Source organism: Cornus florida, unplaced genomic scaffold, assembly GCF_030987335.1.
Source record: "Cornus florida cultivar Cherokee Brave unplaced genomic scaffold, ASM3098733v1 CherokeeBrave_3.0.0_Hap2_Chr10, whole genome shotgun sequence".
In the NCBI taxonomy this organism is placed as follows: domain Eukaryota; kingdom Viridiplantae; phylum Streptophyta; class Magnoliopsida; order Cornales; family Cornaceae; genus Cornus; species Cornus florida.
Window position 1 is genome coordinate 114,185,486 of NW_026775580.1, and position 23,569 is coordinate 114,209,054.

Genomic DNA, 23,569 nt, shown 5'->3' on the forward strand with positions numbered 1-23,569 from the left:
TAAAAGAAAACCCTTCTCATTCTTTAATTATTGGTTGTGTGAAAAGTATTCAATGATCAAACTTTCTTCAACAGCTTTCCATTGAGGTATATATAATAACACTATACTCCATATAAAAAAAAAATGCTCCTACAAGGCTACACATAGAGTTCAAACATAAACCCTATGTTATGATAACAGAACTACTATAAGCAATACAGACTGATCAAATATTTGTTTCACATCCCACACTGTCACGATATTCCAGGAAAACAAGTGCAGCACAATAGTGAGCCAGTGCACCCATGACCACAAGAACATGAAAGATCTGATGACTGTGGCCAGCTAGGTCAAACCACCCCGGCTTCCACCTTTCTGGAATCCGGCTAACATAAAACAATGTTCCAATCAAATACGATAGAGCCATAGCCGATTCATAAGCTAAGGTTATATTGCGCTGTGGCTCACTCCAATTAACAATAAGAGCATGGACTGCAGGTACAATCCCAAATAGCCCCATGGCCACAAACAGTAGAGCGCGAAAAGGGCGATATTTGCCATTTGAAAGTGATGGTGAAAGCAATGTTATAATGGTGAAAATGCCCATTACTGTGATCCCACCAAGGTATATGAATTGCCAGTGTGTGTCACACTGGAAGATGTAGCTAATGGGAGGGAAAAAGGAGGTGATGATCATCACTGCAATACCAACATAGTCTATTCGCAGCAAGAAAATGTTCAAGTCGTGTGAGTGGCAACAGAAGAGGTGGCAAATGCTGCTAGAGAGAAGGCAGAACATGGAACCACCCAAGAAGACATAGAAAGGCCACCTTGGAGCACCCAACTCCGGTGATGTAATCTCCATTGCCGGTGGTGTTGTCTGCTTCAAGTCTAATAGTTTGGTTGTTCCCTGCAATAGTACTTTTAGTATTAGTTTTCTATGAGCGCTATCAATGGACAGAGAGATTATCTAAAATGGACATAAAGTGACTCACCAAGAAGAAATCCTTTGAATTGTGGGAGACATTTGTGTCTGCACTCACTGGAAAGGATCTGCAACAATCAAGTTTATAAAAATTTGATACACGAAACAAAAGATTAGACATAATTAAACACTGTCATTTCAACTCAAGATTAATTATAACATACATAACATCAAATTTAATTTTTTCAAATTGAGGAAGCATAAAAAATTCTGCTGACTGGGGGCATGTTTCAGCAACCCAATCTTGTTACAGAGGGTTACCTCCCATTGTGTACATTGATAGTTGCCTTTGGATAGTCTTGTTTCTAGGAGGATACATTTAAATAAATGATAGTCTAGCCAAATCAACTTTGTCAAATGTTTAAGACAATGCCAAGTTTCTCACAAAATATATTGCTATGTAAAATTAGGAGGCCGGAAGAAGTTTCTAGTTCAAATTGTTCTTCAGTTTTGAACTCGATCAATCTAAATAAAGCACAGATAGATCAAGGGTAGTCCAGAAAAATGTAGACTGGCTGAGGAAACGAGGCTGCAGCATCAGTAGCTACTCAACCAATCGAGAATACGTTAATGATAAATATAAAGCGGAGCAACATCAAGGAAGAGATCGACAGAGCAAATAGGAGTAAGATGTGTAAATCGAGCATTTGAGTGCTCTATTGACACTAGATAAATTATCATCCAGAAGCAATCAAACCACATAAAATCTTTGTGTTTTATGTGCTTGTATGATTGTGTTTGATTCTTTACTGGCCACAATAATTGTAAGGAATGAAACTTTACAAAATGGAAGTAAAAAAAATGCACCAAATTGGATAAAGAAAGCCCTTCCTATTCCTCTTTCAGTAAGAGTAATCTCTATTAGTACTTCATTTCTTAGGCAAGGTACAGCATACATCTTTTAAGCAAATCTTTAACAAATACTGTAAAACAACACACACACACACACACACACATATATATATATATCTTTTCCATTTGAAGATTATGAGGTCTATAAATTAATGAAGAGAAATTCAGTTCAAATTGAATTGAAGGATAATACACCAAAAAGGGGGGAAAAGGAAAAAAAGGTTTCTTAACATACCTGGTAAATATATGAAAGAAATCCGTTAATTGAGGGACATGAAAAAATTGTGCAATCGTTAATCCCAAGAATAGGACAAACCCAATTAAATGCCTGCAAATGCAAAAACAAGTCAATATTAAACGTGCTGTCCGGATCAAAATAAAAATAAAAAATAAAAAAGAAGTTTAGCATGAATTACATTTCTTAAATGTTTATTGATTAATCGAGTTAGTTATTTATTTTTTGTTGTTGAGAAATATTTTTCACATTAAAAACAAGAAGAAAAATATTTTAAAAAACCCATTAAAGTGAGTAAAAATTTATCAAAGATATCCAAGTATCAGTGAAGCCTTCAAATTACACACAGTAAGTATATAGGAACGAAGAGATGAAATGTTTGTGAAGAGGAAAAGAAAAGAAATACTCACGTCCAGACATTGAGTGTCTCATTATGCCAACGAAATATGCTGAAGAGAGCTTGTTTGGGAGGCCAATTGGCTCTATAATGATTGAGTATATACTCGTTGTCCTTCATGTACTCTGGCAATTCATCAAACGTGACCAGACCGTATCGCTTTGTTTTGATTCGGCTCTGACTTCTCTTCTTGTTTTTCTTGTTGTTGTTGTTGTTGTTGTTGTTTGTAATTGTGGTGGTTTCTGAAGAGAACAAATGGGGGGTTTGATCCATTTGATTTCTTTTTTCTCTCTTCCAAACAGACCCTTCACACCTATTCATTTCATGTAAACAATCACAACCACTGTGATCAACAAGATATTGTATATGTATACATATATAGAGGAAGAGTCTGATCTTTCCCCCTCTCTCTCTACAATGGTGTCCTTCTCCGATTATTTAGTGCAGTTTAGGCTATTCAGCAACTACCACCAACAACATTTAAAGACTCACTCTTTGGCGTGACTTGGCACTTGGGTTTTATGGCAATTTTTCTGTTACCAATCACCTCATGTCATGCTGGCATAATAAAGAGCTAGCATGCATTGCATTCAAATGATCAAATTATAATTATATTTTTCTTCTTTATAAAGCCTACAAATTATTGACCATAAATAATTGTGAGAGTTTAGAGTTACTTTATCACATTTTAATATAAAAAGTAATAATGATAGAAGATCCTTATGTAAGAATCAGTAAATTAATTTAAAAAACTTTAATCTACTTAATAGCATTACTCTATTTTTTATTATATTTTTATTTCTTGTCATTATTAGTAATATAAATTAAACCAGCCACATTAGCTTTACAGTCTCTTTAATTATTTGTTGTTCGGTCAAATTCAATTTTTTTATTTTTATTTTCACCAAAAATTGATTAAAGATTGTTTCATTATCACTTAAAAATAAGAATGCAGCCCCGGGGGCGTAGCAGTGATAGTAGGAGTTCGGTGCTTGCACTCATCAGGCCAGTGTTCAAACCTCCCAAGTCTCTTATATTCTCGACTCATCCGGTGTGTGGCTATGGGGTCGTATTACATTACCCCCAGTTTGGCGCCATGGGGTGGGGTCCCTAAGGGGCCTGTTTGTTTCATTATCACTTAAAAACAAGAATGCAGTTCCCGGGGGCGTAACAGTGATGATAGGAGCTCGACACTTGCACTCATCAGGCCGGTGTTCGAACCTCCCAAGCCTCTTATGTTCTTGACTCATCCGCTGTGTGACTATGGGGCCGTGTCATATTACCCCCAATTTGACGCCATGAGGTGGGGTCCCTAAGGGACCTCTTTCATGGAGTTCTAGATCGTCATAAAAAAATATAATAATAAAATAAAATAATGTGCAGTCTCTCTTGGTGTAAAAATAAGACTATGTCTTTGTTCTGACAGTTCTGTCCATGCAACAAGATAGCCTTTTTACGGCTAATTGTCAATAACGAAAACTTTTGACCATGACCTAATATTGATTATCAAAATTTTGTGATTCTACTCAGTTTGGTGAGTGCCTCAGATGCACATGGATGCAACGACTTTCCTCTCTTGAATCATATATTCCGAACGCTCCTTATCACCCATTCGGATTAATTTTACCAAATCTTTATCCATGATAAAATATTAATTGTATTTTGAAGAAAATTAGATGATTAAATGCATTGAATCAAGCCAAATTTTAACCTGGTGCACGTGTGGCAGGAGGCTTACATGAGCCCAGTGATGGATTATTGGGTATTCTACCCAACACCACCATTTTTTGACAAAAAAATAAAAATAAAGTCCTTGGTAAAAAAACTCCGGTCACATTAGAGAATTTTTTTTTAACCCAAACAAAAAATTCCCAAATCCTTTCCCTTCCTTTCTGCTGTCTGAACGGTCACAGAATTTGTTAAGGTCATTTTGGTGATGGCAGTTCAAGAATTTTCATACATTCTGGTTGGGGAAGATCATCTAATTGTGGCTTTGTAGTTTAACAACAAATATATATATATATATATATATATATATATATATATATATATATATATATATTCTAATTGTGGGATTGTCAAGCCCTTTAGGCAACCTTCTTCTCTATTCGGTAAACAGTGAAATAGGTGACCCACAATTTGACGGTTTTGTTTGTTTATTATCACTCGGTTGCCCACAAGAAACTTCAAACATCTAACCAAAGAAACACAATTTCTTTGCTCACCACATGATCGACACTAAAGTTGTCTTTAGAACATGGTAAATATTCATCCAACACGACAACTTCTTGATGTAGGTCATGAGCATGGCTGTTATATAGGAGTATACATATATATAAAGAAGATATTGGGTTTCTTTGTGATTACAAAATCTGTCCTTTTCTTTTCCCTTTGATCTTTCTTCAAGCATATTTCTCACCCAATCAAATTTGGAAAAATTAAATGATTAATAATTTCTTTACGTTTCCTTCTGAGATTCTATGTTTAAAGTGAAGCATTATTTTTCTTCCTACTCCTGCATTTCCAAATGCAAAGTCTTAACAAGCACCAAATGGTTCTCTCTAAGAATGGAGAAGCTATGCAATTCTTACCTTTCAAGATATTAAAAAAAAAAAAAAAAAGGGTTGACTCTTTCGTGTAAAAGTGGAGAGCTTTAAATAATGACAGGATATTGTTAACTCTTTCGTTTAAAAGTTTAAAAAGTTTAAGTTGACGCTAGTTATGATCCTATTTGATCGATTTGTTAAATTCGAACAATAAAGTTGTAGGAAAAAAAAAAAAAAAAGAGGTAGAATGAATAGCATTATCCAGATTGAAGAATAACATTATCCCATTTATCTTTTCCCTTGGGTAGGAGAGAAAATTGAAAGCTAAAAAGATGAGAGCATCATATATGTCCTTTTGATGCTAATGAGTCCCCAACTCATAGCGCCCTTAGGACCACATGAACATGATGCCCATCAATAGGCTCTTTAAAGGATGTCAGTAATGGTTGTCTATTAGGTATTTTATGGCTAGTGAGTTAATTGTTTGGAGTTTGTTTGGATGATCCCTTCAATATCTTATGTTTGACTTCCACCACCATGATCTTTTCTCCATAGTGTATGACCGTTGCCAATAAAGACACTAGGTATGACCTAATGGAAACCATCATATTATTTATTTTCTCCTGGTTGGGTGATGAGTCCATGCTTATTAAATTTTCTCCATTTTGTGGAGTCTGAATGCCATTTGGTGCATGTTTTCATAAGACCATTGATCATCTTTTCGAATAAAATTCATGAAATGGGGAGTCCGATGTTGCTTGTTAATGAATATTTGGAGAGGGACTCAAACATGGGCCCCACTCTAATCATTCATCGGACTGCTTTTGAGCTTAATATTTGGAGCATTTGGCTCCGCACTTGACAAGTTTTGTTTGAAAAATGCATCATTGATATTTACATATTATGATGACATTTTATCAGGTTTATATGCCAATTATTGTCCATAATATTGATAGTACGGAAGATGATAAATAACATGACTTTGTCGGTTGATGGGGGGAGCATCATATTTCGTTCAAGTATGTGTTTTCTTTTGAAAATGACAAATATGAATTCAGTTGGACAGCTAATTCATTTGAAAAAGAAAAGGGAGTGTTTCTTTGGCATGCATAACACAACTAATTTTCATTGAAACTTATTGGAATTTTGTAATTGGGTTTAGTTTAGGTTACAAATCCTTTCTTGTTATGGTATTCTATTGAAACATCTCATTCCCCAGTGAATTAAGTGACTCTAGCCCAGCTATTTTCTATATGATACATATTTTAATATATAGGTCTGATAATCTTGCGTTTTAACGAGATCAAAATTTTCAATTTCTAAGGAAGCAAAGCTAGGGCTTTGATACTTTAAATTAAATGAATTTCAGCCCAATAGGGAGGTATTTGAAACAAAATTATGTCTTTTATAAGCTTAAATATTGTCTTTATAATATTTATGAATTCTGTAATTACCAAATTTAATTTATATGAGTGTGATAATAAAACCCATTATATGATATCATGTGATGAGATACCCACTGGCCACCATCACCCCTCTCACATCATTTAAATAACCATCCACCATCTAAATGACTGACCATTATCACCTCTCTACCTCCACTCATCCATCATCTTAAGTATCTGTATTTCATCTCTGTAGAATTAAAAATAGATCCTCTTAAGCGAGAAGAAAACGAAACCACTTATTATTACTTCAACCAGCATGATAAAAGAAGTTCCATGATACATAAACCATTACAACAGCTATACAATATAAGCTGGCTTCTATAAAGAACTCACTCATACACCACTGGATTCAACAAACGATTGACTTCTGAAGGGAAGAGACGCAAAAATTGGATATTACTTTTGAAGTTTCATAAACAAATAATTAAAACCACAAACCAGCTTCAAGGGACAAGGCTCCAAAATTGTAGCAGTGTGTTTCATGAAATTCCAGGTCTCAACGCAACAACCACCAAGTACCAAGGACAACCAGAAAGAGATTCTTTTGAGTCACACTAGCCACATACAAGGACCCGAATGCAACTTCTAGCCCTTGAGAATCCCTAGTTTCTCCAATGAAGCCCGGATATCGGCAGCACTGCATTCTTCCGTTGTCTGAGCAATGCTGGGGCTGTCAAATGGCACAACATCTGAGAGGGGGTAGTTTCTGTTAGCATGAAGTTGATTGCTACCACTGGTACAAACTCCCTTCAATATTACAGATTTGTGCAAGCCACCAAGCAATCCTTCATAATCAGTATCCCCAGTCTCTCCCACAAAGACCACCATCTTTAACAGGTCTACACCCCAACGAAGATACAGGTACCTGATGGGAAATGCCATTTTCAATGTGTTAAAAGGAGTTTAAAGAAAAGACCAGTTTGTTACAAAAAAAACTATGCTTGTCAACAGCAACATGGAGGGTAACAATATCAAATAGAGAAGTTCTCATAATTAAGCTAAGGACTCTGATGAGGACAATGGCCAATTACAATGTGTCCCAGCCATTCATTGTATTTGTGGCTGATCAATGGAGGGAAATGAAAACAGAAAAAAAAAAAAATTTGTGCCAGAAGTCCATTGCCTCGATTCTCCAACGGCAGAAAACTGTATCAGTGTTGCTGCACGTGTACCATGGGCTGGACCAAAAACAATTGGTGTATAGCACCAAAGGTAATCGTCCAATCACATGATTTTTGACATCTGAACCACAAATTTTTTAAGAAAATTTTCTAACCTGAATCCATAATCATAATTCATGATGAAAAAATAAAAATGCCTCTCGGAGAACTCAAGTGCTGGTAAAATACAATGACAATGATAAAGCTGTAAGATAAAATCTGTATATATTCATTTATTTTTATTGCAATTGTAGTTTGAGTTATCTACACCTAAACCTTATGGACTCTGGTGGACTAGTTGACCAAAAAGTCATGTGCACAATGTATATTATATTAGTAGGACTTTATTATTATTATTTCCACTGTATTTCAAAGATAATAAGAGAAGTTGATGTGATGATGTTTCAAGAATCACAATTTTATATATATATATATATATTGACACAACCACAACAAGAAGGCCAAAAGTTCAAAATGAAATTATTGCAACATTAAAACGAAATAGAGTTTATTACCTGAGGGCTTGGGAACGAGATGCCAATACTGGAATTACATTAATTTTACTCCCGTATCGGCAATAAATAGCATGAGAACGCAAAGCCTGAATTCTCATTAACTTTCGAAGTTCCTTAACAGGGGTAACCTATCAAGACAAAAGAATGATAACTCATGATATAAACGTAGTCAACTACAAAACTTGATTACCCGCTATACGTGTGAAGATAAAATTAATATACGTGGCATAACATTTTCTGAAGTACCAAATCCATATCCAATTTGATCAATCAGATAACTAAAATAATATGTCATTCAAATTTTTTATTTTTTTTTTCATTGGCAAGAAACGCCCAGAATGCCCCCATGGAAGGTGAGGAAGTACCATTAGGCTACACTGCCTTTGGTTCATTCAATTAAATTTTATTTGCAGATGAAGAATTACCATTCCTGGCTTGCGCACTTTAAATGCATAGCAATAGTTGGTCAAAATCTTTTCATCTTCAGTTACAATTTGTTCTTCATTTTCTCCCTTCTTATCAGTAATTGAAGCAGCCCAACGAACCAAAGTCTTCCTCAACCCTTCTCCACCCCAGCGGTATTCAATGTGTGAATGGTAATATAAGTCTACTACAAAGGGGCTGTCCTCTGAATTAAGAGATGAATAGTAGAGATCACTACCACTATTGCAGATAAAAGCATCAAAATCAGTAGGGCTCAGGCCCCCTGAAATAAGAAAAGAATGTACTTCAGACAGTGTAAAGGACGTTGCCAATATGAACCCAACTGAGCCTTCAGTCCTTTCCTTCTCTACAGCCTCAAATATCTTTTTTGCAATTCCAAAAAGATCTGATATAGAATCATAATCCACAGCAATTACAAACATATTTTTCCTCCTCCTCAATGCTGGGAATTTACCAGCACTGGCACTCTGGTCTGCTTTCTCTGTAAATCCAGCCTTTTGTGCGCCTTTCATGACACCCTTTGACCATGACAAAACAGCATTCTCTAACTTAGTTTTCCTATCTTCAGATTCTAAAGAATTATCAAAGTTTCCGCCACCTTCATTTTTTTCGCCATCCATTGAAAACTTCAAGTTTAAAGATATATCTCTCAAGGAATCACTTGGTGAATCTGATTCTGAATTATCATCATCATCATCACTTCTTTGCCAGCGTGGCTGCCTGGGTTTGCAACTCGCTATTCGAGATAAGTAAGATTTACAATGTTCTGGCCATGAAAAGAGATGAATATTTTTCAATCCATTCTGCCGGCACTTTGCCCAAAGTTGCTTATCTGCAACCAGCTTTAAAAGAGCAGTGGCAATAGATTGTTGATCATGGGGATCAACAAGGAGACCATTGTCAAGTACCTGCAACAATTATATAATCAATTTAATAGATATAACACAACTTCATTAGATGGTCTATAGAATCCTCCAGATCAATAAAGGAGAACTAAGAAAGTTGACAAACCCGATGTATATCAACAGGACCTCCATTTTTTGTGGCAACAATAGGTAAACCACGAGCTGCTGCCTGTTCAACCAAAAGAAGTTATACTGGTTCTATAATGAAAATAACATAAGGTAAGGGCATCACAAGTATAAGAAGAGCACCTCAATCAGAGTAAGCCCAAACGGCTCAATGAAAGCTGGATTAATGAAAACACCCTGCCAAAAAAGTGGACAGAATAAGAACTCTAACAATACAGAACTCTTATTCACATGACACGCGCACGCACACACAGAGGCCAAGCAGCGCAAGTAATATTAGAGAAACTAGTCTTAACAAGTCATTATGACTTTCTCATAGAGGCTGGTCAGTTTGGGATAATGGGAGTAGATAACTGAATATCCAGAGAGAGCATATTATTTAGTCTACATTACAAAATTTGACAACAACTATTTTTATGATATTACATGCTACAATAAGAGAAAATCCCAGTAGCCCAAGTAACAAAGGTAGAAACATTTCCAGCATACCAGCATTATAAAAACAAAATAAAAAAGAAAACACAACTGAATAGTAAATCTAATGCAAGCCCACAAAATCTCAAGCTCCACAACTTATAGAACACTTGATGCAAGGGCCACAAGATTTAAATGCTTGCTTTAGAACATCTCAACTAGAGCTAGCCAAATCCTTCCTTACTGCCCAGGGCTGTTATAGCCTTGGGCGACTTAGGCGGCCTAATGCCCCAGCCAATAGAAGGCTTCAGTATTTTGGGCATAACTTTTTACTCGAAACTCTAAATTGGGCAAACTCAGCGGCTATGGAAATAAGAATTGAAGCCCGATGTTTTTGTATCTACGAAGGACTAGTGTTTAACGTCTCTAGCTAAATATCAGGATTATAAGCCCTTTTAAATGAAAATAGTACTTACATGGCACAAGGACCGAGGAGGAGGGTTGCCAGGACTCCGGCTGCAGCATTGGTAGAGCCCCATAAATTTATTACCTTATATTATTACCTCCCTAAAATTTTTATTTCCTTATATTAGACCCCAACCAATAGAGAGATTTAATAGTGGGGCCCAAAAGAATTTAATTCATTCTAAAACTTTTAATTACACTTTCAATCAAAACTCCTAATTTCCATCCTTATCTGACCTCCTTTTTTTTTTTTCTCCTCTCCTCATTCCACGTTTTCTTTTTTGTTTAATTATTATTGAATTAATTTGAACATATATCTAACCATAATTGCGGGGATTTGTACAACTTTCCATCTTCTCCCATTAACTTTTGTCTTCTTTTTTTTTTTCCCCTATTCCTCATGTTTTTTTCCCTCATCTCTTATTACAACGTTTTTTCTATCCTTCACTCATTACAGACTCAAAGTCTCTCCATCTCCCTCCTCTCTCATTACAACATTTTTTCTTTTCTCCACTCATTACAATCTCACTCCTCCATCTGAACTCAATTTTATTCTCACATATTTCGGTATTTTGGGAATCTTCAAAGATTTTGAAGGTAGAATTTGTTACAAAATAGAAACAAAAGGATTGAAGAATTCGTTGGAGGATTGGACCGGATATTTTTAACATCATGTTCTAATGTTCTTTAACTTAAATTAGTTTGTAACCATATTATTTTTTGTTATCATAAAATTGTATATTTTGCTTGTGAGTTGTGACCATTTTTATTTATATTATTGAATATGTCTACTAGAAAATATGAATCCAGGTATTAAAAATTTAAAAGAAGAGAAGAATAGAAAAACTAATTCAATCTCAAAAAGGAGCTAATGATAAATTTGTTACAACTAATAATCAAAACATAACCAAAAAATTTAGGTGAAAATTCAACAAATGAACAACCAAGTCATCTAAAAGAATTAGTTAATTATACATAGTGAAAGAAAAAGATATTAGTGGCTTGATTCATATTGATAATCAAATTGTATGGTAAGAACATAAAAAATAAAATATTGGAAGAAAGTGAAACAAGTAAGAAAATTGAAGATCTTAAGAAAACTTCATATACTCTATTCCCACAAATATCTATGATCCTAGACAATGGAAAAATACTTAAATAAAATTAAGAGATTATTTAGTAGAAAATGGTCCAACTAGATATAATGATTTCAATATTTCTAAAGATGAAAAGTCTAGGCATTTTTCCGTTACATATTATGTTAGAAAATTACCAAATCGAGAGAAGCACTATAGAAAATGGCTCATTTAGATAAGAGTATTTTGTTTTTGTTGCAAGTTGTTTAATTCAAAGTATGACACAAGCCAATTAGCTAATGATGGCACTAGATATTGTAAAATTCTTAGTGCTAAGCTTAAAAATCACAAGACAACTAATGCGCATATTACTAAGATGAACACACGGGTAGATTTAGAAGCAAGGTTGCTAAAGAATAAGAATTGATAAAAGCATCTAAGAACAAATTAATAAAGAAAAAGATCATTGGAAAAAAGATAATTTAGCAAAACTTGAATACAAGAATCTATTTAGTAACTTTGCATCTCAAAATTTTTTTAAATAAACAATATTAACTATTATTTGATATCAATCTATTACAGTGCATATTAAAAGACTACTTTCATATTTTTTGCCTAAGGCCTCAAATTATATTGAGCTGACCCTCCCCTGTTACTGCCCAGTACAAGGAATCCAAATCTTCAATAATAGTGAGAGATATGAACATTAACTGTTACAGCACCCAAAGTGCACAAAAACCAGAAGTTCACAACCTCTTCCATATACACCGCCTTTCCATACTTCAGCAATTTCCTCCGTCTATCTGGCATAATAAATTCCTTTTATGTCACAATAGCTCAACCATCTTAAAAAAATTTCCCTTTTCATCACCATGTAATTATTATTCAAAGATCCTACCTTTAAAATTCATAAAAAGAATGTAATTACAACATATAGCCATGACGATTCCATAAGCCATGCAATTTTCGTGCTAAGATACTCTTCTCCAAAGCAAAAATCACACCGTAAACCTTCACAACTAATATGTCAAAATTCCCCACATGTTATGAAGAATGTTTTTACATAATCAAAGTAGGTGATGTAACCAAAATCAAGAGGATGCTATCCTACAATATAAAGGCTAAGAGTAAAAGAAGGAACAGGACAGGCCAAATAAGGAAAATCCTTTGATTCCGCATCTTTCAAATTCAACATCTTTGTTCTGATTTATGTTTATGTTTGGTTGTAAAGCTAATTAAGGCTAACATTGAATAACAAAACCCTATTGGTGCAACGGTAACATTACTCATTGTGACTCACAGGTTCGAAACAAGGAAACAGCCTCTCCGCATGCGGAGGTAAGGCTGTGTATATATGATCCTCCCCAAACCCCACAGCAACGGGAGTCTTGTGCACCGGCTTTGCCCTTCCTTTTTTTTTTTTTTTTTTTTCATTCTTCATACAAATGAAATTTGATCATCCTCTCCTGCCTCCTAGTAAGGCGGCATCATTAGGTTTAAATTATCAGTTAAATCCAAGACTACTGCAAAGACTCATGTAACTGACAGCACCAGAAAAATAAGAACTAACCCTTGTAATCAAATAGGTATCATGTATATACTCCCTTGTGTTGTGCTGTGCATGTAAAGACTTCTCTAGACCTTCCTTTCGAGTGTTCTACTTCAGCTTCTTTGACCATTTTTCTATTACCAATTCTTACTTTGACAATTTTTTAGTTCCATGATTTTTATCACCGCATATTGGATATTAAGCCGATTCTTACTTCTTTGACCATTCTTTGGTACCTTGACTTCTATCACAACAAATTTCCATAAGATCATAATTCATAAAGAACTTAAACTATGATCTATCAAGATTCAAATTATTTATTCTTTTAATTAGAATAATAGTCATATCTTTTCTCAAAAATGAAACATTTTCAAGCGTCAGAGATAGTAGCACCCACACCAACATTTTAATAGAAGCCACTCTGATGTTTCTTCACACCCAACCGTTTAACTTGCATCTCTGCACCCTTGTATTGTTACATGCAATCAACATCCTCTTTCCCAATATATTTTTACTATGACATCTTAAATCTTGATTAGCAATCCCTTGGATCACTTCTCCATAATCCTGGAACTTACCTTACTGTCTTCCCTAAACTTATAACTTCAACTTCACTAAAGCTGTTGCACTCCTGATTATAAGTTTCAGACATGCAACTCTTTTTCTACAAAGCTTTCTTCCTTATGTCTCCTTTCTGTACAATATAGCCTAGTTAGCTATCTTCCCAATGTCTCCTTCCTGAACAATATAGCCTAGTTCTTCCTAGTTTAATTCATTGATGTTGCAGGTACCAAGCATACCAAAAGAAAGTGTCATTGCAGGTCCACGGACGTATATAACTTCCATTAAATCCTTTCATATTGCAGTTAGTCTTTCTAGTTCAAGATATGCATTACAATACAATTCAATTGTGAGGCCTAGCCAAGACAAAGTACAAATAAATTTGTTGATGTTAACCTAGAAAAATTACTACCATGTAAAGCTCCATATTTTCAAAAAAAATATATAAAGACTAACTGGAAGATATAATGTTAAGAGCAAAATGGCATAAATAAGAATCTCGTAACCTATCAGAAGTGGTTAAGATAAGCTGCATTATGTTGAGTTAAGCTATAGTGTTATCATATTAAGAATGAAAATTTCCCTCACCTTAAAACAGCAAAAGAAATGGTGTCTTCCATTTCAACGTCATAATCAATGGTGAACTCTAATACATCAAGGAAATATTAGCTCATCTCAAAATGCTGTTAAGAAAGTTATATGGTAGATTTTATGAGTGGAGGGATATTTTGTATGTTTGCATATTTTTTAGTAGCGATAAATAAATAGAAGAGCGACTCTATCTCTCTCTCAAGCCTGGTACCAAAGCTTTGAAACTGGAAGGTCCTTGGTTCACTCCTTGCTATTACATCTGCTTGCTCGCACTCCATTCTATGACGAAGTCAGTCTTGTCTCTTTCTATCCACATACAAAAGAAAATGCACATGGGGGAGGGAGAGAGTGAGAACTTATTATACATAGTTCGACCACCCTATTTCTCAGGACTAAGATTTTTTTAGAGAATTTAGTTGCCAACATGGTCAACATTTTCCATCCAGCTAGTGAAGCAGAAGCATCAAAAGCTCTAATGCATCACACTGTACAACTTGTTCGATCAGATTATATGAACCACCCTAATTTCACTCTTGCAATTAAGTGTTCGTTCAAGTCATACTTTGAGGTTTCCAGTTAGCGTCTCAATTTTCCTTGTTAGAATTGCTGTATGCATGATGAAATTAACTTAAGCTGCATGGCAAATGCACAAGGTAAGTAATGGGTCTCTTGTAGTGTGCGACTATTTTTCACTAAAGCATTCAGGTTCAAGTACAGCTTACATGCATAGGTGTTGGACAAATTGTTTAAAAGATAAACATGGAAGTGTGTTGGCCCCAACATAAATCTTAATAATTCCTTATCGGAAAAGGGGAAAAAAACATCTAAAATTAAATGATAATTCTTCTATAAAACAGTTATTCATAGCAAAGAATGTTGAATGGCAAAGAATGTTGAAAGGCTAAGAAAAAAGATATTGTTACAATAAGCATGGTTGAAATACAAATGTTATGAGATGGATGTGCGGAAGTTGAGAAATGATAAAATTGACAAGGAGTTGTACAACCATTAACAATTAAATAAGAGAAAATCTGTTAAGAAGATCTGACCATGTGCAGGAAAGTGAAAACAAAGACCAATAAGTGCACCAATAAATAAGAGTGATATGGTTTATATTGATTGTAATACTAGGGAAACAGAAGGACAAGACTGAAATGGGTTAAAATAGCAAGGAAATCTTTGATTGATTTTCTCGGCCTTAGATATAGTGGAATGGTGAAATAAGATTGTGTAGCCAATCCTCGAATAGTGATTTGATGATTGTCCACAATAAAAAACTTGGCACAATATTTTCACTTTTATCACTCATTTATAATTAAGGCATTACATAATACTTGAGAATTTCTATTAGTCTTTTATGTCAATATTGATGCTATTCTAAAAGAACATCACTAATTATTAAATGTCTCTAAAACAAAAAACAAAAGATCCTTAAGATGTCGTTGCCTGAATTAATTACAGAATACTTGAAAAGAAATAATTAATATGATATATTTCAATGAATTCAATAACAAATTATGTTCTCCAGGAATCCACTTTTAATTTAACTAATTACCAATTTGAGGGAAAAAAAATATCAGAGACTCCCTGGCAGCAGGAATAGAATATGAAGATGAAAACCAAAATAATAATAATAATAATAACTCTAAATAAAAATATCACAAGTACTAGCATTTACAACCTCAAGATGCAAACGAACTTAAGTTCCGGTCTTTGATAGTTACTAACAAGAAGACAGAATTCCAAAAGAAAAGGGCATGAGCATTATAACCTTTTGAATTTCATTAAAACCCATCTTGGTTTCAACTCGACACCATATAATTTTAAAGCAATTCTTGTTCCATAACAAAAAAACCATTCGCAAGCAACAACGATAAGATCAAAGCGGGGTACAAGTTTCACACCCGTCATAAAGAAACTTCATGCTTGCCAAAGCAATAAACAGTAAGAGGAACATAAGGTGGGTGAGTCAATAAGATGACACTGGCATGGGCTGTGTGGAAAGCTGTAATCAGATGTACAACACAGGAAACGGAAGGGGATCAATAACAGTCCCTCAAAAAAATCTCATTCCTAGTTAAAATTCAAATTATAGAACCATATCTAATCTAGGATGGTATAAAAACAAAATAGGAGTACCTTTGTCTTTGCAGCAAGACGGTAGATGTCGGGAACATCAGACTGCTTATGGTGTTTAGGGTATGCCACTTGACCATAGAGGTCATACTTATCGATCATCTTAAGTATGGAGAGAAGAACAGAAGAACTAGTGCTTGACATTTCATCTATACCATCTCGGTTACCCATGATCAAAGTCTGCAAAATATAGAGGATAAAAGGACCTCAATGACAAAGCCAATTCAGCTGCTCTGTACAATTAAGGAGATGTATTCACAACTGTTGTAGGTGATTCGGACATACGAGATTAGCAAGCTCTCTTAATGGACGACATTCGCCAAATGCTTTAACCAAAGTCATGAGGTTCTTCTTGGGATCAGGTCTAGCAAGGGCAAGTATCATTGGCTTGCGTGGATTGGTGAAAAAACGCATTATCTGCAAAATACCAATCATGCTCAATATTGGCATGAGTTCATAACAGATCCCTAGATAAATCAAAACAGGAATTAAATTAATTAAAACTGAAAGGAGCATTGCAGATTAGCTATCAGAGGCAAATCATGTAACACATTAAATTAATTTATTAAAGAATAATTGGAACCTCAGACCAAATAGGTGGGTCTGGAGAAGCAGGGTGATCCTCATTTTCTTCTGTTTCAACATCCATATCACCATCATGTGGAACAATATGATTGAACTCCATCCCAGGGGGAATTACCTGTAGGTAGAATGGATGATATAAAAGAAAATTCAATGAATTAGCAAAGCACTCGCATGCATAACCCAGCCAACCGTGATATGATCGGAAGCGCATGTATGTGAGCACTTTAGATCAGGATTGTAAGAACCAGCACCAGCTTATAATGAAACAAAGAAAATGAACTCAGCCTAGAATTCTTTCCTAGTCCAACCTCAGTCCAAATTTAGTGTATATGATAATCCTTATCATTCCAAACAGAACAATAACTTATGCGAGACTTCAGGATTTTTTATTATAAAAGATGTCCTCTATTCAGATGCTTTGCAATAAAGACAGCAATTAAATACTATGTTGGCGCCTGTACTTAGCAAAACAATGTATTTCATTTTTATATCAGATAAATATACTTAAAATCCATGTTACAATGTCATTGTTTCTTAGTTATTTTTTTTCACCATGCAAAAATTAAAACAAGAAAGCATGCAATTTGTTTCATTGCAGCTTTGTGTGCTTTGGGATCTCGTTATCAGACACTCGAATCTGAGTTAGACAAAGAGATTCATCAGTTTCATTTTAAGTTCAAACTACCTTACTTCAACCAAAAATATTAAAATCAAACAAATTAGGATCCTTTACCATTTTTTAAAGAGAAATAAGAAGAAGAAGAAAGAAAGAAACAAACTAGACTTCAAGAACAGCTGACTGGGCCCTTTATCTGACTCAAAAATCTGTGAGCTAAGATTGAGAGGAAACCAGGCTCTAACTACAGTTTCTAACAACCCTACTTTGATCAACAAAAGTAATTGAACATTTCAAAAATATGTTAAAAATGATATCCTGATACTCACAGCCATGCGGGGCATGAACCTGCCGTAACAGCTCACATTACGCCTGATCCTAGCTCGTAGTTTACGCTCTAATATTGGATCAAAACCATCATACAAACGCCACTGCTCCTCTATCTCCTGTCTAGTGCTAGTTATGATAACTTCCGATGCATCAAGAGATAATTCCTCAGCTTCTATCCGGCGCATTATTTTGTATGTTGTATTTATTTCATCCCTTGACTCTCGACCTTGCCTCAGAAGTTGTTCCAGCTTATCCCGACCAAGTGAGTGGCCAGTGAAAAGCATAGGTACATTTAGAGCACCAGATAGAAGAGCAGCGGCATCACCTGCATCTGCATAATGCCCATGTATGGCAACAGGCCAGACTGGATGTCCACCACCAATTTGCTCACCAAGAACTTTGGACATCTGTATTATGTGATTAAGTGCGCCATCAACAAATTCCGGGATGTGAGGCCATAGAAGTTCTTTTGGAATATATTTATCTTTTGGCCCAAATGGAATACGAATGATGTAAGAACCACTACTCTCCCCCATATCATCCATCAAACCTTCTGAATTTCTTGGAGGCAGCATCTCTGTGGGTTCACCGTAGCTCCAATCTACTTCTGGTGATGACACCTGTCTAGTCAGTAAATCAACCCGATACACTCCCGGCATTGAGCCTAAAGCCCTTGCAAGTTCAACAACATACTTAACCTAAAAGAAAAGGGAGAGAAAAGATTATTCAGCTCTCCCCATAAGCAACTACACAAAGTACTAGTTTATAGAAATAACACTGTTAAAAATTTATCACCAACACGGAGGACATTTGAATCAAAAAGCTCTTGCAACCAAAAATATCTACCTGACCACCAGTATCTGAATCACGACCAAGCTCCATATTTTCACCCCGTATAAGACCATGGAGGCTGCAAGAATAATAATTCTTATAATAAGTAGAGACATAAATGCAGACCAGAGGAATAATGTCCTTTACACCACAATATCAGAAATTGTAGTACTACAAACATTTTAAGATCACTAGAGAGTTTTCCCCACAGCTCATCAAATGAATATAGAAATTAAAAGAATGAATTACGAACAGTATTTATACTTGATTTGCAACATGTTCCAATATTTAAAAAGTTCAGGTATTAGAGTTCAGTCCATGCCTTATTAATACAATGTATAGCTTTTTCCCCTTCTGTTGATTAGCCCATGCTTCCATCAAATCAACAGAGCTAATTCTGGGGAGTCGGCCTCTGGTGCTATCACCACCATGAGACGAAATGTCGCTAATTGTATCTCCTTTCTCCCCCTCTGACAAGTCTTCAGACATATCAGCAGTTGCTTCTCTACGGCCTCTTTCACGTTCAAGACGGCGTTTAGCCATCCTCTGAGCTTCCTCTCCCTCAAGCTGCATAATAAATGAATAAATAAATAACTGAATGATTGGAAAATGGCATATATAAAAATTCAATAAGTATTTACATATTAACACTGAGACTGGGAGAATCTAAAGACCAGAGATGGTAATTTCTTCTGCAATAAAGCAACAATCCAAGATATGAAGACATCTAACATAATTCCACCAAACCCCGTCTATAGAAGCTAAATGCATTTCAAGTAAGAGGCATAACAACTAAAAAGAGAAACATAGACAGACAAGTAAAAAGAAAGGAAAATTTTGACGCAAATGAAGTGTAAAATCCGTACTTGGTAAACCAGAATATATATAAACATATATATCATTTGAAAAAGAAAAAAATGGTGATAAATAAAATCATTTCTGCCCAATGAGTTACAATCATGGCATGAAATTAAAAATTGAAGAAGTTCAGAGATGTTATCACAATAAGATAACGAGAACTGAAGCATCACTTGTTTTATACTGCATAAACCATTTTAAATATCAAATGAGAAAAAAATTCATAAATTAAAGGACAAAGCTGGGATTACAATTTCTAAGTAACAGAAAAGATGGTTTTAGACAAATGGTAGCACCACTTGACCACCACTTCTGGCTTATGCTCTGCCCTTCCTATGCACAAACAAATTGAAGGGAAAATAGCCAAAACTCAAATGTAATTTCTTTTGTTGATAAGTTCAATTATAAAACCATCAAAGCCCTGCAACTAAGAATGTGTATGTGCTGGATATATATAACTCTATGCAAATATGTGTTCTCATACTTCTCACAAATATCTATAAGAGAGACCTGACAGAAAGTGGAGTGTAGTTTCCACATGCATCCAGCATGAAAGACAATTCACGAAGAAAAAAGAATAACCACAATTTCTTAAATAAAGGACCATGCTTTGTGAAATTCAAAACAAGGAAAACTCCTCCTTTTTTTCCCCGGTTAGAATAATATAATAAAAACTGATAAACTCAAACAATCAACATCAAACCTGTTCTGGAAATCAGTTAAGTTTCAATTTCTAGATCGAACACAATCCATCATTCACTAAACTTGCACAATTAAAATTCACAGTGGAACATTAAACATCTGTGCTCTCAACTATAATGGCAAAACCTATTTTTTTAAAAACACCTAAATCCCAATAACTAAACTACAGTACTTCATGCATACAAACACATATACAGTGACTTATGTATGTATGATGTGATACTAAAAGAACCTGTTTCTTCTGGCGAGCCAAATTCCAGATTCGCCAACACATATTCTCCAGTCTCGTATTCCTCTCCTGCGGACTCCGCGTCGCCGCAGCCTACCAAACATAATTGAAGTTTCAGAATCAAGTACAAAAGAGAAAATCAAATCGATATATTTCTAGACAGAGAAACTTATATATATATATATATATATATATATATATATATGATATACCTTAACCCAGGAGCGATGCAGATCAGTCTCATCGAAGCCGGTGATGACCTCCTCGACGAAGTAGCGAGTGGGACTGAACCTCCCCCTCTCTCTCAGCAGCAACGACGTCTTCGCATCGTCGAGCCCTGGCCCCACATCCAATATCGCCTCTAGGTAACTGTTAATCCAATCATTTCCCGCCATTATAAACCACTAAGTATCTATGTATATACTTGTATAACTGTATTCAGAGATAAAGAAGGGGAGGATCTTTCTGGTTTTGCTCGGCGATACGACAAGGACACTGAGACTCAGAATTTAGAGAGAGAAAGAGAGATTCGGAGAGAGAGAGAAGATAAAGTGCAGATGTTATAGGAGCTTTGTTGCTTAAAACGGTAAAAACATTTTAGCAATGCCGTCAATGGGAAAAAAAATTGATTAGCCGATGGTACTACAATTTCGAAATAATTACAGTATTTACTTTGTAAGGATATTAATTGAGTCTCAATTATTTATTTTTTTAAAAAAAATTTGTGTCTAGGGCAGCTCGTTGGTGAGAAATTATTATAATGATTATTATTATTTTAAAATCGTTGGTGATAAATTATTAGAGAGATTATTTGTTTACATGTCATTTAGTAATTGGGTGGAATTATGTGGTCCAGTAATAAATTTTACTTTTATTAAAAGAAATTTTGCATTAAAAAGCTCATTTCATGATCTTCTTCAAAACATTTTTTTATTTTTTAATTCCGTGCCCCTTAAATTATAAAGAATTTGTTTAGATTTGAAATAAGAGAAATTTTAATTTAAATTTTATTTAATTTTAAATTTAGGTTCTGATTTTGTGTTTGTAAAGGCAAAATTAATTTTCAAAAATTAACAAAAAAAAAAAATGAATTGAAAAGCCAATTGAGTAACTGCTAAATGTCTCAAAAATTACTCAATTGATTTTAGGATTCCTTGTACAAAATATTGTAAAATTATGCAAAATATATATATATATATATTATAGAAGAGTTTTGTGCAATTGCCCTAAAGGGAATTTGGGAACTTAAGAAAAGTTTCAATGACATACGAACGTGTCACGAAATTGTTAATTGATTTTAGGATTCCTTGTACAAAATATTGTAAAATTATGCAATATATATATATATATATATATATATATATATATATTATAGAAGAGTTTTGTGCAATTGTCCTAAAGGGAATTTGGGAACTTAAGAAAAGTTTCAATGACATACGAACGTGTCACGAAATTGTTGATATTTTATGGTGATTATTGCTTACAAATTTTGAGGGGACAGATAATACGTAGATTCTTTATGGTTCAGGGAATTTATGTAAATTAATTTTGATATTTTTATGTTTTTTTGGGTCAAAAAATGTGAAGAGTATCTCGTGAATCGTCCAAGAAGCTACTCGTACCCTCAGCAGTACATAAAGAGGATAATACTCGCTGCCAGATCATTCCAACGGAGGTAGTGGGACACTATAGGACCAAGTGTTTCATGGATTTGGAGAGTTCACATAAACTATATAATGCTGCGAGTGCTTAGCTATTTATGATATGTTTTTTTATCAATTATCGGGTGGGGAATATATGGGATTATTCCTAATAATATTCCCGGGAGATTTTACCACCCCACTTTTATGACAAAAGTACCCCTACTTTTGCCCCCTTTGTCTCTTTTGGACAGTTTTCAATTTTCTTGTGTAAAACATTTTTTTACTAGTGTGTTTTTTCAGACCACTAGGAGGGTAATTAGGTACATAGGAGCCGAAAGATCTCTTAACGGGGACAAGAGACAAGAATTAGTTTGACTTTTTACAATGTCCTTTGCTAAAACGTGATTTACATTTATAGGCTTTAACGAGCTATTCTTGTGACAATTGATTAGCCATGCCACGTGGATACGTAAGTGGTCTTGCTTTTTATTTATGATTAATGTTCTACGAATTGAATAAGATTTTTCTTTAGTAAAATAATAATTGTGCTGTTTTAAAATAGGACTCTGTTAGGTGTCAATAGTCCTTTGATTCAAAAAATTAATATATTTGGTGATGAAGTCACACCCTTTTTTCTTTTCTTTTTTTGTGAATGAATGAAGTCACAACTGCAACCTATGTAGGCTTTTAAATAACAAGACTAATAGGATGGTTGCACATAAAAATTGTCTAAATCATACTCGGTACAAGATAACATCTGAAAAATAAAAGGCAAACCGAACATTCTTTAATTGCTTAAATATGTCTTGATAGATTTTTGAAAATTGAAAGGAACATTCTTTATCCATGGCTAGACCAACCCAATCCCAAAAAATTAAAAATACAAAAAAATAAGTTTTTAGGGTTTTACCTAACCCTAAAGTGAGTGGTGCCAAGTGATTAAAAATATTTTCTTAAAAAAAAACATAAAAATAAAAATAAAAAATATTGTCAGAACACAAGCTCAAAGACAAAAATAAATGGTTGTTAAAGAAACCGAAGGGGACTGACTTGCAAAGACATGACTGGAGCTTGTGGAAGATGACATTATTTAAAGTTAGTGCCAAACTAATTGTTGGTATGGTTAATTATGATGAATTAGGCAATGAGGATGAAAAAGAGGCCAAGATTGAGAACTATTCTAAAACTAAAATAAGCTTCCTACAAAAGTGAAATTAAGTACAAAGGAAACAAAACAATCAAAGAGTTTATAAGTGGCCTTTATATGACTAAGACCTATTGCTAATAACTTAAGTTATAACTTAGCCAATAATATTAATAGCAGCATGTTTATTTTTCATTCCAAAGGCTTAACCAATTCCTTCCTTTCCTCTTTAGTACCTTGTGAAGTA

General features: G+C 34.5%; 2 protein-coding genes across 2 annotated transcripts; both read right to left on the reverse strand.

The window, feature by feature from the left end:
- LOC132277335 (heptahelical transmembrane protein 1) lies at nt 1–2,891 on the reverse strand. Its single transcript, XM_059779176.1, has 4 exons — nt 2,462–2,891; nt 2,052–2,144; nt 975–1,032; nt 1–889 (listed from the first exon to the last, which is right to left on the reverse strand). Exons 1-4 carry the CDS (start codon nt 2,767–2,769, stop codon nt 206–208), a joined length of 1,143 nt encoding a protein of 380 aa, XP_059635159.1. The 5' UTR covers nt 2,770–2,891; the 3' UTR covers nt 1–205.
- A 3,762-nt stretch (nt 2,892–6,653) lies between these two features.
- On the reverse strand, nt 6,654–21,083 carry LOC132277337 (probable sucrose-phosphate synthase 1). The gene is made up of 13 exons (XM_059779179.1): nt 20,748–21,083; nt 20,539–20,628; nt 19,069–19,313; nt 18,762–18,825; nt 17,915–18,613; nt 16,968–17,084; nt 16,670–16,801; nt 16,388–16,564; nt 9,716–9,769; nt 9,573–9,635; nt 8,543–9,469; nt 8,118–8,245; nt 6,654–7,307 (listed from the first exon to the last, which is right to left on the reverse strand). Exons 1-13 carry the CDS (start codon nt 20,928–20,930, stop codon nt 7,028–7,030), a joined length of 3,159 nt encoding a protein of 1,052 aa, XP_059635162.1. The 5' UTR covers nt 20,931–21,083; the 3' UTR covers nt 6,654–7,027.
- Nucleotides 21,084–23,569: the final 2,486 nt, after the last annotated feature.